This window comes from Cheilinus undulatus, linkage group 20, assembly GCF_018320785.1.
Source record: "Cheilinus undulatus linkage group 20, ASM1832078v1, whole genome shotgun sequence".
Lineage (NCBI taxonomy): Eukaryota > Metazoa > Chordata > Actinopteri > Labriformes > Labridae > Cheilinus > Cheilinus undulatus.
In genome coordinates this window covers 19,478,557-19,496,507 of record NC_054884.1, presented here as the reverse complement: position 1 = coordinate 19,496,507, position 17,951 = coordinate 19,478,557, and the positions used below count along the sequence as shown (strand labels likewise).

At 38.4% G+C, this 17,951-nt stretch overlaps 2 protein-coding genes across 3 annotated transcripts; both read left to right on the top strand.

Moving 5' to 3' along the window:
* Positions 1 to 55: 55 nt before the first annotated feature.
* LOC121527942 (translational activator of cytochrome c oxidase 1) lies at positions 56 to 6,405 on the top strand. Its single transcript, XM_041814992.1, has 6 exons — positions 56 to 120; positions 275 to 563; positions 646 to 752; positions 2,286 to 2,419; positions 5,330 to 5,492; positions 6,045 to 6,405. The coding sequence occupies exons 2-6, from the start codon at positions 278 to 280 to the stop codon at positions 6,252 to 6,254; spliced, it is 900 nt and encodes a 299-aa protein (XP_041670926.1). The 5' UTR covers positions 56 to 120; positions 275 to 277; the 3' UTR covers positions 6,255 to 6,405.
* A 1,434-nt stretch (positions 6,406 to 7,839) lies between these two features.
* Positions 7,840 to 17,321, top strand: LOC121528880 (potassium voltage-gated channel subfamily H member 6). Of its 2 annotated transcripts, none has more exons than XM_041816523.1 (11): positions 7,840 to 9,177; positions 10,020 to 10,445; positions 10,576 to 10,969; positions 11,056 to 11,255; positions 11,370 to 11,622; positions 11,742 to 11,935; positions 12,218 to 12,326; positions 12,418 to 12,690; positions 13,026 to 13,206; positions 13,889 to 14,093; positions 14,195 to 17,321. In XM_041816523.1, exons 1-11 carry the CDS (start codon positions 9,043 to 9,045, stop codon positions 14,501 to 14,503), a joined length of 2,679 nt encoding a protein of 892 aa, XP_041672457.1. In that variant the 5' UTR covers positions 7,840 to 9,042; the 3' UTR covers positions 14,504 to 17,321. The 2 variants fall into 2 exon arrangements, with proteins under 2 accessions (XP_041672457.1, XP_041672456.1); XM_041816522.1 differs by having other exon boundaries at positions 7,840 to 9,219.
* The last annotated feature ends 630 nt before the right edge of the window (positions 17,322 to 17,951 follow it).

Sequence of the window (17,951 nt, the reverse complement as noted above, 5' to 3'; positions counted from 1 at the left end):
TTATTTAGTCGATTTTGCTTGATTGAGCTATTATTTTGAACGGCCAATATGTGACGTCATCACAACCAGGAAGTACAACAAGGGCAGGAGCAGCTGCGTGTTGTCCGGAATCGTCAAATCGTAAGCTCAAACTGTTTATCCATTTACCATGCGACTGTTGTTTTTTTATTAACGAAAATAAAGTTAAAAAGCTCACCTGCAGCTTTTTTAATCTCAGTTCTTGGCTAGTTTTGATTCAATGTTGAGTTCTGTACCTCTGGTTGTGTGTATGAAGGGCATGGTGGGTCCGGCTGTGCTGAGGGCTCTCCGGACCCTGCGCCCCCAGTCTGTGTCAGCGGTCTCAGCAAGGTTCCAGACCCCGGTGGAGTCCGTCCTCTCGCCGTCTTCATGTGTGCAGTTTCCGTCATTGAGGTGCTGTCCTGTCAGGTCGCTGCAGCTGCACTGTGCTCTGTGTGCAGGACACAACAAATGGTCTAAAGTAAGGCACATTAAAGGACCCAAAGATGACGCCAGGGCCAGGGTATTTACGAAGTTAGGGATGATGATCAAGGTAGCTGTGAAAGGTGAGATCTTTAAACACAATCAGAGTAATCAGGGGGTTTAACTACGTTTGGAGAATTTTTAAAATTCTGGTTTCATTTACAGAGGGAGGATCCAACCCTGACATGAATATAAACTTAGCCCATATAGTGGAGCAGTGCCGAAGCAAGAACATGCCCAAAGCATCCATAGAGGCAGCAATCAGGAGTGCAGTAAGTTTAGGACTGTGTATGGTTTATCCTTACAGAGGTAATTAAATATTTACATATTTTTTCTTCCAGCTGCCTGTACATAGAGGAGTTCTTTACCTCTAGGGTTGTCATGATACCTGATTTATTGTTTGATACCATTGTAGTAAAAATCAAACCACATCAATGCAAACATGTAAAGAAGTCCATGGGACTCAACAGAACAGTGGTTCTCAACTGGTCCGGTCATCGGACCCACCAGCTCTGTTATGTGGAACAGTGGCCTAAATTTCTGAATTTTTTTTTATTAATTTAATAAAAAATAGAGTTTGGACCTTGGATGGAAAAAAAAACATAAGACTGAACAAAGAAACAGGCCAAAACTTCAGGACATGCATCCAAACATTTATTTCACCCAGTTTTGTCGTCAACTTTCTTGAATATATTTTCATCCAAATTAACAGGATACTTGAGTCAAGATCTCAAGCAAACAATCAGAATGGACTCTTTGTCCAGCACAACAGAGTAAAATCACTTATATGGATATACACATCTGCCTGGGACTTTAGTATATCCTGTAGATTTTGCCATCATTTTTGATTGCAGGAACCTGTTTGTGACACATTGAAAACAGCCCTATAACCTGTTTTTGAGTTTTATCCCACAAGTTGATGGTACATTTTTTGTTGTGTCACAAAAAATGCAATCTGCTCTTTAAATTGCACAAAAACATTGGGAAGATTTCTGTACAGAAGCGTTGCTAATGTTTTTGCACAATTTAGACAGTGTGTGTCTCTAGTAGACTTATCAGTGAATTTTTTTTGTCATCACTTATTTGATCCACATTTTCAATAGTGAGACAGGATACAAACCAGGTAATTAAAGGATTTGCAGTTGGAAAGATAATTTGTTCTTTGATAAGGCTTGATTCATGGGGCATGTGCAGTGATACTGCACACAGCTGATGATCTTCTTGAGCCTATAGACTACTCACCAAATCATAATAGTAGGGTGGTATGCCTAAAGCTGTTGGTGCAGCTTGTATTTGACTGTTTTTGGATCGTCTTTAACTTGTTCAGAATGTTCCCACAGTTTAAAAGTTTCTGTTTTCTCCTGATATTGTAAGCCATCAGGAAGCTGAAATGATTTAAAAGCCTATGGCCATGTAAAATGTGTTTGTAGATCTTAAATATATTCATTTTCACTCTGAGGAGATTGATTAAAAATACATGGGTTATTTTCAGAAATTCATTAGAAATAGTCATACTAAAGTATGCAAGGAGTCATTATTTATTTGGAGACAATGGGCAAGACTATTCAAAAGAGATTTTACTCCCCCGCATAGATGGAATGAAATGATCTATGTTTCTTAAACAGGTTTTTCAACTGTGAGACTGGCAGTCATATTAGTCTCTTCCAAAGTAATCATCAATTTTTTGACTATTTTGAGTCAAGCCTAGATTTGACTAGAATGATTTGATATACTGACTGTTCACAGAGCTCTGATTGTATAACAGAATGCATAAAACTCATTCACATCTTTCTGTGGCTTTACAGGAAAAAGCAAAACCAACGACTCTGCACATGGTTGAAGCTCGGGGGCCTGGTGGGTGTCTGCTTCTCATCGAGGTCCTGACTGACAACACCTCACGCAGCAATCAGGATATCAGACGCATACTTCTCAAGAATGGGTAAGGGTGGACTTTCTGTCATCTTTCATTGACTGTGATTATATTATAGAAACATTCACAAGTACTCTATGCACTTTCACTGATGCTTGACACAGAGGATCAACAGCCACGTATTGAAAGTTTAAAGTTAGACTGTAGTTACAAAGTTGTGTTATTGTCTCTTAAAACCTGGTAGAGTACCACTGGCTACCCAAACATGTGGCACTTAAATACAGGGCAAACAGAACGATTTCCACACAAATAATTTTGAACTATATTTACAAATAATACATCCACAATATGCATGGGTTTATGATTCAACAATGTTAGACAAGATAAAAGATAAAGATCCAGTTCCCAGTCAAAATTTCAGTTATATCTGCAGTGGTACTATTTAAAAAAAATGCAAATAATATAAACATTAATTAACAGTGTTACTACAACGTAAATCACGCTTATTTATTGGGTGCAGGAGCACAGTTCTGCTGCAGGGCAGAGTTGGAAATGGCAGAGAGAAATTAAAAGTCTCAGCTTATATAGACCGTCAAAAATCAGGAGGATGTTTGTCATGAGATCAGATAATGATGCTGTCAGGTGAGAAATCAGTCCAGATCAAGTTGTTTGTCTGAGCTGGCTTGCAGGTGTCGCTTCATATGTGTACAGTATGGTTGTCCAGCTTTTCCATGTTTTAATACACCATACACCATGTGTTTTGAACCCTCTTTTAACCAATTTAAGACATTTTTAACTTTTACTTTGCATTCATTTTGGCCTTTTTCAAAGCATATAGCATTAGTTTTTTCCTTGATAAATTTTGATATTTTTTTAATATATCTGTAAAACAGAGTGTATAAGGTCACTATCCTTTAAGGCCAATTAGGACCAAAATGTCAACTTTAAAAATAAATTGGATATTGTGTATGCATATTTTACCACCTTTTTAGGATAAATGTTTCAGGCAACTTCAGTCTTTATCAAAATGAACAATTTCAGGATTTTGTCCATTTTGTTGTTAGTTTGACTACATGATGTCACAGTTTTGTCTATTCATATTTTAACTTTATCTACATATAGAACACAATATGGTTTTTCCTTCTATTTGATAAATGAGGGGATTTTTTAATCACTGTTGAGTAAAAAAAAAAAAAAAAAAAAAAAATAAAGTGTATGGTTACAAAAAATGAAACTTTAATTTTTTGTAACCATAACATGATGAGGCTTAATTATAAGCCCTTCGGGTTTCCTGCCTCACCAGCACATTCCTTTTTTCACCTTGCTCTTTCCCTACGAAAGAAGCAACAAATGTTCATTATATTTTATTTCATGTGTGCAGATAAATAAATAAATAAATCACTGTCAAGTATTTCGGAAATAAAAAGGCATTTTTGTATTTTTTTTTTATGTTTATACAAAACAGTGACCTCATATAGTAATAAAACTGGCATTACTTGGCCATAATCCTCAACATGTTTACATTTTTTTTTTTTTTTTTTTTTCTAATCAGGACTGACCGAGGACTAATCAAGTTTTTACAAAATGTTGGTTAAAAAAATTAATTTATGAGATCTTTATGAAAGACATAATGGCTCTGACGTCAAAAAACTGAAACAGTACCAGAGGGTTAAACAATACAATTTTAGTTATTAAAATTAATGATGGCTTGAAAAAAGTATCTAACCTTTGAAACAACTAAATCTGAAACACGAAAGATGCTGAGGAGAAGAATAAGTTCATCAAAAAATTCAATGAAACTCTTCCATCTCAGTTGCATAAATATGTTATCTGTGTATTTTTGCCATATAACACTGTGCAGGAGTTTGCTTGTTACTACAGTATGGAAACAGGTTTCAATATTATGTGATTTTTACTAGTATCATATTATAGTTTCTACTGAGAGGGTATCATGAAAACCCATTTACAGAGCAGGCATTGAAGAAATCCCGTGCAAAGGATAAGCATTAGTGTGAGAGAAACCATGACATTGTTGTTGCCATGTTTTAAAAAATCCCCTCATCATCATCCTAATGACACACTGCCTTTTATGTTCATTTTGAGCTTTTGTGACAAAAAAATCCAAATAAGTCATGGGCAAGTCCACAAAGCTGTAATCCTGTAATAATGGACTGTCACTTCCAGGTACCAACTTATATATTTTTGTAGTTAGAGAAAGATAACCCAAACTAGACTTAAAAACAATAGGGCCGATAATAAAAAAGAAACCTGTATGATTTAAACTAGTAGATTTCAACTTGCCGAGCCTCAACTCCTCAGTGAGAAATTGCAACCCAAATATCAGATATTTTTTAACTTATCAGATTTATTCAAGGGAAAAATTAAAGTTTGGACCTCAGATGGTACAAAATGTAAAAAATTAAAGAGATATGACAAAACAAGAATGTTTTGAAAGAGTTTCATGGACTTTTGACCCCCTGAGAGTGGAGCTATGACTCACTTGTGGGTCCTGACCCATTGGTTGAGAACCATTGTGTTACTGCCTAGGGGGGAGGCTTTAGCCTTGTTTTGCTCTTCCTTTCTGCTGGCTGTGTTTGGTGTTGCAGGTAATTGGGGTGGAGTATCACACTCAGCAAAGGGGCACACCTGAGCAGGCTGGGCTCTGGAGGATATAAAGCAGCTCTGTTTCCCTGAGCTCACTCTCTTTCCCTTCTTTGTAGCTTTGCTTTGCTGACACACACATCCAACACTGCATGCACGCTGACAACCATAGTTTAATGATTTTGTGACATCTATTTACTTATTTCATTAAATATAATGTTAAAACTTTGCAACTATGCGTGGTCTCCCTCTTTGTCACACACTATTGAGCCAGGTTGTGATAAATGATTTGAATATTCAAAGAAAAAGAATCCCATCATCTAGTGTAATATGAAAAAACGTTCTCTCACAGAGATGTAACTCTTCTTTTGTCCACAGGGGGATGCTGTCAGAGGGAGCCCGACACAATTACAACAGGAGAGGGGTAGTGGTGGTGCCGGGCCAGGACCTGTCGATGGAGAGAGCCCTGGAGCTGGCCATCGAGGCCGGAGCTGAGGATGTCAAAGAGACCGAGGATGAGGAAGAAAAGCCGCTCCTGCAGGTCAGATAGGAAGAGGCGTTTAATCTGAAGAGAGCGTAGCTCAGCAGATACCTGAGGAAATTAGTTCATATTAAAAACAGTTTTCATGCAAATGAAGCAGGTGTAAAATGTGGCTCAGACTTTACACAAAAGAGCTAAAGACGCCACGATACAATCAACACACCATTATGTGAAGTGTGCATTTATAAAATATGCAACCTCAAATTTCAATGGCTTTTAAGACCATTTATTTTCTTGTGGTGAGAAGACATATTCAGTATCACTTTTCAATGACTGTTTCTTTTTTTGCCTTAATTTTTTAGATGGGTTCAAGTTCTGTCTTCACAGAGTTTGTATAAAAACTAAAGAAATACTGAAAACTGGGGAGGGCTAATTAAAAAAAAAAAAAACTATGATAATAGAACCGAACATTTGATTTGGGCAAATTTTTATGGAACTTTTCTCCCTTTTTTTATAGTAAATGAAGAACATGGCTTCAGTGGCAACAAAAATGACTCATTTACAGCCCTGCTATGGTTAAACTAACGGTTTGATCCATTTCTCTCCCTGTAGTTTGTTTGTGACATGACCGATGTGCATAAAGTCCGAGCCTCTTTGGTGGAGCTGGGGATGCAGGTCACATCTTCAGGATTGGAGTTTGTTCCCCACACCCTCTTATCTCTGGACCAAGACCAGATGGATGCAGCCTCAATACTGATAGAAGCTCTGAATGACTGTCCAGATGTAGTTCGAGTCTGGGACAACATCCAGGCTGGAAGCTGAGGGTGCTCTCTGGACGCTGAATCAACATTTCATGAGGGATTTACCATCAGTAGCTGTGCAGCATTTTGAGGCCTTCTTTGTAGAAAAAACTTATCAGAATGAAAATGTGATCCTTGATCAAATATAAATTAAACTTTTCTTAAATATTTTATGATGTGAGACTGTTAAAGGAGTCTTTCTGGAGTTTCCTTAAAGTTATTTATAAAAGTGCAGGTTTATAACTTACTTCTTCAAACTGAAGTAAGATTGAAGGCCTCTTCTTACCCAAATAGTTTTGTAAATAGATTTCATATTAAATTCTAATTTAAGTATGCCAAGTAGGTATTTTTTTTAGCTTGCATAAACTGTCAATAACAGGATTCTTAACCCTGACCCACTCACAAAATCTTAGATCACTGAAGAATTTCTATAAAGGTTAAAAATGTACATTTATAGATGCTGATAGCCTAGTGCAACCTTTCCCAAACTTGAGTATGCCAAGACAAATTTTGAAGCCTGAAAAAACTTCTGGGGCCAAGAAAAACCTTAGTACAACCATAACATAGGACTCAAAGTCTGAAACTCCACATTTTATTTCATAAACAGAGAATTTGATGTGAACATTACATTTTCAGAGACAATGATACCTTGAAACAAAGCAGAGAACAACTGACAAGCCACTTGTTTTGTTTTGATCAGGCATCTGCAAAGTCACCAATATTTTGTTTCCCATGTTTATCTCTATATGACACCACAAACTTTCCCAGTAATGTCTCCAAATACACTGATAAATTCTCCTAATCAGAGAGGGAATGGTGTTGGAAAATGTTTAATGGAGCATCACCCATTAAATCAACACCAGTTAAACTGTTACACCAGTTCTGTGCATCAGACAAAATTAATGATAAAAACAATTACCAGCAAGTTACATTTTCTGGCTGTTTAGTTCCTAACTTTTTTTCAAGACTATAAAAATAGAATCAGTTATTTTAAAATAATTGAAAATTGATTAAAAAAATGTAAATCATTCTTACGGTTTTCATTTAATTTAAGTGACCCCTCACAATCCACCTGCAGTACCTAAAGGGCCCACCAGAGGCCTTGAGCCCACACTTTGGGAAGCACTGCTGTAAAGGCATAAAGGTAAAAAATACAGTGCTTAACAAATTTATTAGACCACTCTAACCCTAACCAAAGTAAGGTTTATGCCACAGCTGCCCTAAATTAACAGCACTGGTAATTACCAAAATCATTTTTTATGTTTCTGCAATGGTTAATACACCAATATGTAGAAGCTTTTTAACAGAAATGCTAAAATGCTAAAATATAATTATTATTGTTATATACGAATTTCCAAATTTACTGATTTACAAAAAAAAAAAAAAAGAAAAAAATAGTAAAGCACATTATTATTTCTTGATTAATATGTCAAATTATAGTTATTTACTTGCATTCCTGAACAGAATTATTAGTTTTAGTGGTTGAATGTTATGCTTGATTCATTTCCGGCTCAAATTTGGGCGAATTCAGTTTGAAATCCCTCATTCCTGTTCTAAATAGTAAAATGTGGAGAGCTCACTGAAAATGAAAGAGTCTGCATTAAAGCACTTCATGATGCTGGATGGTCTCTGAGACAGATATGACAGGTGGTCTAATGAATTTGTTAAGCACTGTATGCCATCTGAGGTCTGCCATCCAAAATAATACAACGTACATTTATTGTATTGTTTTCAGAAAATGAGAATCCAGATGGCGAAAGGTTACAGCTGAAGGACGGGTTGAGCCAATGTCATCACAGGTCATTACCCCTTCATATTACTGTGGTGCCAACATTGCAGTCAATATGATGCCATATTAACACTATGTATGCAACATATTGAGCGGGCGCTATACATTTAGCCTGCTGATTTTATTTGTTACACCCTATTGTCATGTATGTCACAGCCTGAACTATATTTTAGAGCTACACTATCAAACTGCGTATGGGAATGCTGAGATGGTCATTTGATGTCATAAGGGAAGTTCAGTATAATGGCTCTGAGCCCATTTGTTCTGTTTATCAATGCTTGTCATTGATTTCTCTGTCAGTTCCTCTCACCAATATCATGGCATTGATTGTTTCCCAGTGTTTGTGAGAGTCGCGTGGCAACATGCAAGCTGCAGGCCAGTCCACTGCCCTGTGCCACAGTGGAGAGTTCAACATTGACATCCGAATGAAAGACGTGTATTTGTTCTGCCTAACTATGAGCTGTGATGGAGGAGTGTGAGTTTTTTTGTCCTAAAAGTGTCCTGAAGACTGGATATTTGAACCATGGCGTCCTAGATTTTAAGGCAGAGAAGGATCTGACACTCAGGTATGTTGAATGTATCCATTTCTCAAAGCAGCATGGCTTGATGGAAGATTAGCAAGAGTAGAGGGATGTTTCTACATTTCAGCTGCTGCCTTCCCTCTGCAGTTATACCGTGTCTAGAGTTGAGGCTATCGGGCATTTGGGAGGGGCACAGCCAGACTTGCATTCTGGGACATCAGAGCAGAGAGGAATTTGATATGGGAGGGCACAAAATATTAAACGTCACTGGTGGGGGTTCCATTTTTGCATTCATACAAAGACTTCTCACATCAAATATGGCAAAAATGCCCCATAAAGGACTAGAAAAAGACAGCATAAGGAGCCCAGTAATATATCAAGCAGTGATACTGATGACTGAAATAGTTGTAGAAATTAAGGTGAGCCAAATGTCTTTATAAAAATGTGCAAACCTGTGTAAACAAAGATTGCTTTGTAATAGCTTGACTATCAGTAAAAATATGTTTCTACAATCACTTGTAGGCCAGCAGAGCTTCATGTCTGACTCAGACCTTGGGAAGAGTGGACCTGCCAGCATGGGCCCTGAATGCCGCTCTCCCCCGACTCAGAGGATGGAGCTGCTCAGCCCCTCCAAGGTGAAGGACCGCTCTCAGAACGTCACAGAGAAAGTCACGCAGGTACGGAGGATAAGATGGTCAGATAGGGCTCAGTCTCTGCCTTACTGAGAACCAGGAAGTCCCAATTAAAAGCTCCAAATTAAGAGCATGTTTTAGTCACCAAATTTTAAATTGTCTTCCACTGTAGAGTGCTCGCTTCCTTCAGTCGACAGTAATCAGCCATATATAAGCATGACTTGTTTTTATAAAATACAAAAGTCTCATAAGGGGACTGCTGTTAATTAACCAGCAAGTGGAACAATCAATAGATTGTTTGGTGGCTGAATGTTTCCCTTGTGGGTATGAAAAGCAAAGTTACATTTAAGCGCAGTTCAATTCAGGCCTATCGGTGTTACTGCAGCAGCCCTCAGGCTCGTCATTCTGCATGGCTGCCTTTGCGGATAGTTTGTGATAGATATGAAACTGATTCAGGCAAAGTGATCATCACCTGGAACATAAACAAACAAAACAAGGAGAAGGAGACCATTTAGCCACATTAAAGAGTACTAAAAGAAAACACACTTTTATTCCCTTTAACTTAGGCAAACATATCAGGCTGATGTGTGACTGATGCAGATGATTACAGCACACTCTTGTTTTAGCTTCAAATTCGATGCTTTTATACCATCAGGAAATATATATTCTATCTGGATGCAATACACGAGACGCCTTCTATTTCAGAATGAAAGTACAGTTTTTTCTGCCCTTTCCCCCCTTAGGAGCTTGCAGCAGTCCGTGATACAAACACTGATAAGAAGATTATCTTAGTTTAGTGATCACTGATAAAAATCACAGCTTACTGATGTACTTTTTATGCTTAGGTACTTTCTTTGGAGTCTGATGTACTGCCTGAATACAAACTCCAGGTGCCTGAGACGACATGGTGGATCTTGCTTCACTACAGCCCCTTCAAGGCATTTTGGGACTGGATTATTCTCCTTCTGGTCCTCTACACAGCAGTTTTCACCCCTTATTCAGCTGCCTTTCTCTTGGACGAACATGGGGACTTACGTCAAAGGAGTTGTGGGTACACATGTAACCCTCTGAATGTGGCGGACCTCATGGTGGATGTGCTATTCATTGTGGATATAATCATCAACCTACGTACAACTTACGTTGACCAAAACGATGAGGTGGTCACACAGCCGGCCCGGATCGCCAAGCACTATATCAAAGGCTGGTTCCCCATTGATCTGTTTGCAGCAATCCCTTTTGACCTCCTCATTTTCAGATCTGGCTCTGATGAGGTAAGAATTAAAACTACTTTGTTGTCCTAAAGTGTCATTGAAATTATTTCTCCATGAGTCCTCAAGTTCAGTAAACTGATAGACTTTCCTTAACTAACACCATCTTCCTTGTCCTTCATTGATCCTGAAGATGGCGACCCTAACAAGTCTGCTGAAAACAGCTCGGTTGCTACGATTGGTCCGAGTGGCAAGAAAGCTGGACAGATATTCTGAATATGGAGCCGCTGTTCTCTTCTTGCTGATGTGCACGTTTGTGCTCATTGCACATTGGCTTGCCTGCATTTGGTATGCCATTGGCTTTGTGGAGAGGCCATACACAGAGACTGGCTGGCTCGACAACCTGGCTGAACAACTTGGCAAAACATACAATGACAGTGATTCCAGCTCTGGCCCATCAGTCAAAGACAAGTATGTCACTGCTCTCTATTTCACCTTGAGCAGTTTGACAAGTGTTGGCTTTGGGAATGTCTCTCCGAACACCAACTCAGAGAAGATCTTTTCTATCTGCGTCATGGTCATTGGCTGTAAGTTAAGATGACCTTATAATTTCCAACAATCCCTTACTATTCTAATATACTAATATATTGTCTTTATTGTTTCTTCCGTCCAGCTCTCATGTATGCCAGCATATTTGGGAATGTGTCAGCTATCATCCAGCGACTTTACTCAGGAACAACCCGCTACCACACCCAGATGCTGAGAGTCAAAGAGTTCATTCGATTCCACCAAATCCCAGGTAGCCTTCGCCAACGGTTGGAGGAGTACTTTCAGCATGCCTGGTCCTACACAAATGGCATTGACATGAATGCTGTAAGTAAAAGTGTTATAGTACTTCCTCATTCTCCTTTAACCTGTGACCCTTGTTGAATTGGATCTCTGCATTCTCTAATTAACTTGTCAGTGATCTTGTCTTCTCATTTTCAGGTCTTGAAAGGATTTCCAGAATCACTACAGGCAGACATCTGTCTTCACTTGAACAGATCATTACTACAGAACTGCAAGGCTTTCCAAGGTGGCAGTCAGGCCTGTCTGCGTGCCTTGGGAATGAGATTCAAGACAGTCCATGCTCCTCCGGGAGATACTCTTATCCACTATGGAGATATCCTTGACTCGCTCTTCTTCATCACTCGTGGTTCCATTCAGGTCATCAGAGATGACGTTGTGGTTGCCATATTGGGTAAAGCCATCTAACCACAGACAGTTTCATTGTAGTTTGTCAAAAATGCTCCAGAATCCATATTTCCAAAACATCATCTACTGCATCACAGGCTAATAAAAATATGATTTATCTTGCAGAAAGGAATGACATTTTTGGGGAGACTATCCATCTGTACGATGAACCAGGAAAGTCCAATGCAGATGTCTACACCATCACCTACTGTGACTTGCACCGCATTCTGAGGGAGGACTTGCTAGAGGTCTTGGACATCTACCCCAGCTTTGCAGACAACTTCTGGAGAAACCTGGAGATAACGGTTGACCTGAGAGATGTATGTTGGCATACAATAGACTTGTTAATAGTGGCACAAGGAAATGTATGTGAATACATGACAAGCAGCACTATCAATAGAGTGCCTGTCCTTTACTGGAATTATGCAAATACTGTTCAAGTACTGTTGGCTATAAACCATCTTGTTGAGCGCCTTGGCCTTTCAAAAAACTAGAAAAGTGTAACTCTTGCAGGCAATTGAAGAGTTCCATGCTGGAACAGACTTCCAAGAAGACATCACACGATAAACTAATCGTTATTATTATTTTCTATTGTTATTTAGGCTGAACAAATACCACCAATAATTACCTCTGATGATTCTGGTGATGACTGTGGGTGTTGTCACAGGCCAAGACACAGAAACCATGCCATGGACTGCCGAATCAAGCCAGGTGAGATAATAGGGTCTAACAAAAGTCTTGTAGCTGAAACACCTTGAAAAGGTTGAGCACTAAAGAGTATTTTAATTTTTCCTGTGAACAGATGGAATGGATCATGAAGGCCCCTACCCTCGCCAATCCTACCATCATCATCATCACTCAACAAATCAGGCCCACTGGGATGACCACTGTAGCTGTGGATCCCAATGTTCCCAGTCAAGTGAAGACCTGGCTAAACCTCTTGCGCACGGTGCCAGAGTAGAGCTCTACCCTTCCGAAGATATTAGACGGGACTACTCCCCCTCTGTAGTGCAGCTTCTACCCTCTACTGGCAGCACAGTGGGCAGGGAGCCAATGATGGACCATGGCCACCAAGGTAGATAGTTCTAAGTCTTATTTGAAGTCTGTTCTAGACAGAGTGACATAGTATGGATGCTTGATATTTTAAAGTTTCAGCAAACTGCATTTATTGATATTTCATGGGCCAGGGCTCAAAGGTGACAGCTGCATTTGAAAAACACTATTTTAGTTGTATTTTTCCCATCCTAAAGTTGTAAAATATGTTGAATGCCTTGTTTACCTTAAAACTCTACAGCACCTTAGGTGGTTAAATGCAACAAGGTGCATAATACATTTCTTCCTCTGTATCACTAAAGGCATTAAAGATTCCCACAACTTAAATCCCATACATACTCATAATTTTATCCTCAGCTTCATCTTTAAATGTTCCGGGAATGTATCAATACTGGCCAGACCGACACTCACAACAGTTTCCCAGTCGTTCCTGGCGGTCTTCTTCAGTTCGCAACTCATACCACCCACCACCCTTCCCAGAAGACCGGCCCAGTGAGTTGGAGTCTCGACTTGAAGTCTTACATTCACAACTCAACAGGTGAGTTTAGTGAAAAAAAGATGTCCGTTGTTTTTCGCTTCTGATACAAATTACAGCTTACACAATAAGACAACAAGACTCACTGGCTTTTCCATGGGTCATAATGTATGTATTGTATTGTATTATAACCCATTGATGCAAAAGTTCAGCATTCATAGGCACTCTGTAGCCTTCCAGAAAAAGCTTGTCCAATTATTATTTGCCAGGCCCCCCATTATACCATTCATATATGTTCCTATTTGAACAAGACAATTCCTGAGGTGAACAAACAGCTGCGATTACATCAACAGTTAGGTCTGCAAATGTTTGCAAAGACTGTCCCTTAGGCAAACAGGAAGAAAGGGGACTTTTGGAGAAGTAATTGTCTGGAAGAAAGGGGTCCATTTTAGATGCAATGAGCTACAGGTGATGGACCTTTCAAGACATGCAGTGCTTCACATATTTGGATAATCAAGTGCTATGGCACAACAGGAAATTCCTTTGGATCCTCTAGATGTCTGTCTAGTATGCTCTTAGTTTTTCTTCTTAGTGATTAAAATATAGGTAAAGTTATTTGGGCATCTAGAAGAACCTTTTAGGTGCTCACATAACAGAACCTAGATTGTCTGTGCATTAAGAAAGAATCTTGTCAATAAAGCCCTCCTGGATGTCTGCAACAATTGATTCTCTCCTCATTCCCCAGACTTGAGACTCGTATGACAGCAGACATCAATGTTATTCTCCAGCTTCTACAAAGGCAGATAGCTCCTGTACCTCCTGCCTACAGCACTGTATCATCTAGTACCCTATCTGCAGACTCATCTGGTTTGTACGGGACTGGGACATCCGTGATGCACAATGTGTACCCTGTTTCCCCAGTGCAGATTGAGAGTCGGGCACCCACACAGGTAGAGCATTACAATGGAACCTTTCAAGACATCATCAGATACTCTGTAAGTCAACAGCTTGTTAATTAATTGTAGCTTTTTATGTAATTTCTCCCCTTTAGACCTCTACTCAGACTGACCTGAAGTCCAGCAAGAAGTCCCAAGAGTCACTGTCAAGTGGAGTCCATGTGACTGTGGCATCAGATGACACTACATTTATGACCACCACTCCAGAAACTGAGACCCATACAGGGTTGACTCCTCCACCCTCCCAACCATCAGTCAACTCCTCTTTAATGGAAAACCCAAGTCTGAATGGCAAACTACGCTACCCATCACTGCCAGGAAACCTGGACAACACATCAGGACCGAATGAGATCCAGAAACACCTCTCAGACCCTGTACTTCTGTCACCTGAACATCCTCGATAAAAAAGAATTCCTCGGCAGCCAGTGTGACTTTAAAAGTAGTCGTAAAGTGCTACTTACAGACGTTGGGAAAGATGCATATGACTTATCAGTAATCTGTATACACTTCAGCTGGGTGAACACTGCAATTTCAAGCCAATTCTGACGCTGTATTGAGTCAAACAACTGGTTTTCACATGGAGGCTGATTTCAGCTTGATAGTGCAGGTACAACAGCTTTTATTGCTGCTCCGGTTAAGTCGGGAAATTTCTGGCATGTTTGATGTTTTGGTTTTACAGATTCATACGGCCACACAATAAGCACTGTGTCTTTATTCTCCTTATCATAAAAAACCTATCACAATCAGGAAATATCTGTGAAACTTCATCAGACAGTAATTACTTGTTATGATTTAGCATGTTAGTTGTTGTGTGTGTCTATTTGTGTGAGGTAGTGAGTGAATTTGTTTGTTTGCAGCTATTTGAGCCGTGCATGTGGGTCAACTTAAATACTTACAGAGATGACTCCAATCTCCGTATGTGGGACTTTTCTTTTTTGACATTTGTCAACCTTCTGTTCAAATTAAACTTGCACAATGTGAGCACTAGGGTCATACCTGTCCATTGTGCTGTATGAGTTTAATGCAATCAGTACCACTTTTATACAATCAGCTTGGAATTGCACAGTATACACCCAGCCTAAGGCAAACAAATAACATCTGAAAATATGGTAAACCAAAAAAAAAAAAAAAGAAAAAAATGCTAAAGTACCATCACTATAGGATTACACTAAGTCAGTGACCACTGCAACAAAGTTATCATTCAAATTAAGGGAGCATTGCTAATCTACAGCATATGCACAATTAAGGATGATCATGAACAATATATTGTTTACATCGTTTTTAATGTTTTATACCTTATGTCTTTACTAAATTGCATAATTAGAGCAAGAAGACAATTTTCTGATGTTTAAATATGTGTATTTGTATTCGTTTTTTGTTTTTTTTTTTCTTTTTTTTTGGTGACAAGTACAGAGCCAGACCTATACTTAAAATGTGAGGCCAAAATAGTAATTTGAGAGCTAAAAAATTGCTCCAACTTGAAAATATGAATATTCAGGGACTTTGCAGCAGTTTGTTTCACATACAACATATATTAATATCTGCACAGTAATTTAAGTCTACAACTTGCAGCTGTTACTTGGCATGACTACTTAAAAAAGCGCACAGCTGACATTAGCCAACCTTGGCCTGAAAAAGTAGGAAGAACATAGTCTACATTTTCTAAGTTTAGTCTCACCAAAGATCCCCTGAAATCTGAGTAAAATACGACTACATTCATCAGAAAACCTCAGTCTTACAACACTTTGTTGTTTAGATAAATTTTCAAGACTATAAACAGAGCTACTTTTATTATGACTGTTAGCATTACAATAAGCTAAATTATTTGTTTTTTACTGCATCAGACACTGACAAAATCTACAGTACTTATTACAGCGTGTATTACTGCCCATGTTATAGTTAGCAGTTAGCATACACAAGCATTATTAGCTTGAATCTTCCCTCATGTTTTGAAAGATTTGTAAGCAAAGCTCAACAGAGATTCTCTTGATAAAGCTAAAGCTAAATAGTTTAAAATAGACGTTCAACCGTTCAAAGATTAGCTAAATGAATGATGAGCTTTTTCCAACCGATAAAGAACACCATATAAAGTAGCAGATGTACTGTTAGCATGCTAGCGCGCTAGCTAACGTAAGGATCTTCTCGCTAGCTAATGTTCTATTACCAATAGCAGCGGCAAATAATTTCAACATACAATACAAGGTACATTAATCTAATAGTGAGTGAAAAAGCTATCAAATTCAGATTACAATTGGCTAACATCTGTTTAAAACTTGCTGTTTAAAAATGAATAAAAGTAATCAGAGGCAGTAAAGCGACGTTCCTGTTTGTGCAAAATAGCAGTGTGTGATTTAAGACAATACTTACCTGAGTGAGTAAGTGCTCTGTATTTAAGTGTAATGTGTTGCGTTATACCAACAGAAGTGTGTAATTTGAGACACACTGCCTATAATACACAGAAATGTATTGTGGGTATTACTTTTTCTTGATTAAGATGTGTCCAAGATGGTGAATATTTATTACAAAATATACCAGTTTACTTCATCTGAACTTGGAATTGCACAATAGCTGTTGACAGCTAGCATGCAGGATCTGTTAGCCTTGACCAGAAGTTAATATTGATGCTACATGTGGAAGTGTTGACAGTGGTCATCAACAGTATTTCCAGCTTCTTGCATTCATTTGAGTTTTTTGTGTAAAACTATTTAGCTACAGCTTCAACAAGAGAATAACTGCTAAGCTTTGTGTCCAAATTACATGTGCTAACTTCTTATGGCATTCATAGCAATACACATTGTAACTTATCACTTATTAACCAAAGATTAATAGATTTCTGAAGTTTCTGATTTAGTTACAAATTATTTAGCTCTGTTTACAGTTTCTAGATTTTTTTCTGAACAGCAGTGTTGTAAGATTCAGATATTTTGATGAAATGTAGTTGTATTTTACGCAGACTGAAGGGGATGTTTTCATAGCCTACATGCATCCTAATTTGCTAAGCTAAGCTAGGCTAAAGCTGCATTTTGTGTTTTTTACCCAAACACCTGACGGATATAGCTGGCACAATGGTGGGAAAATAGTGAACAAGCAAGCTTTCCAACAAGCGCAATTATTCCTTTACTCTTTAACAACAACAAATGCCTCATATTAACATTTCTATTGTGTTTCATTAAATGTGAATCTAAAAAGTACCAAGATATGCACACTCACTGTTTTTAAATAAAGGTAGTTGTGATAATCTTTTCGGTGCTGCCTGGTTCCTGTCATAGGGACTCCTTACAAATAACTGAAAACATATCTTTGACATACAAAAGCATATTGCTTTCACTTGTGTAAGAAAAGTCTTTTTCTGAGTTTATTAGCTATTTAACTGTCTTGGAAATTCAGGAAAACAGGGCAATTTTTCTTCTGTCACAGTCAGGCTGGGTGGAGGCTATCGAAGGTTATTGATCCTTTCCTCGCCTGTGTAAACTAGTATCAGATCCTCAATGGCCCGAGGCATCCTCTGGATGTCCCAGATTGAAGTCTGGTGGTCCTCTGCTGTAGACAAAGAGGAAGGTATCAGGATTTATTTGAATTGACTTATCTTATTCAGACAGAAAGAAAAAAAAACAACCGCATCTATTGTGTATTGCATCTTGAATTTGAATTTAAATTAATACAGAACCAACTCAATGTGCAAGCTGCTGACTGGAAGGAATTTTTACACATTTCTTGATTTTTTTTTTTTTAATTTCACAAATTTACCTTTAAAGCATGAAAAAGATTGACTTATAGGAAATAAACTTAAGGAAATCCCACAGAAAATTGGTCAGTAGAGAAAAGTTTCAGTGGACTTCTGATATGCTTTCT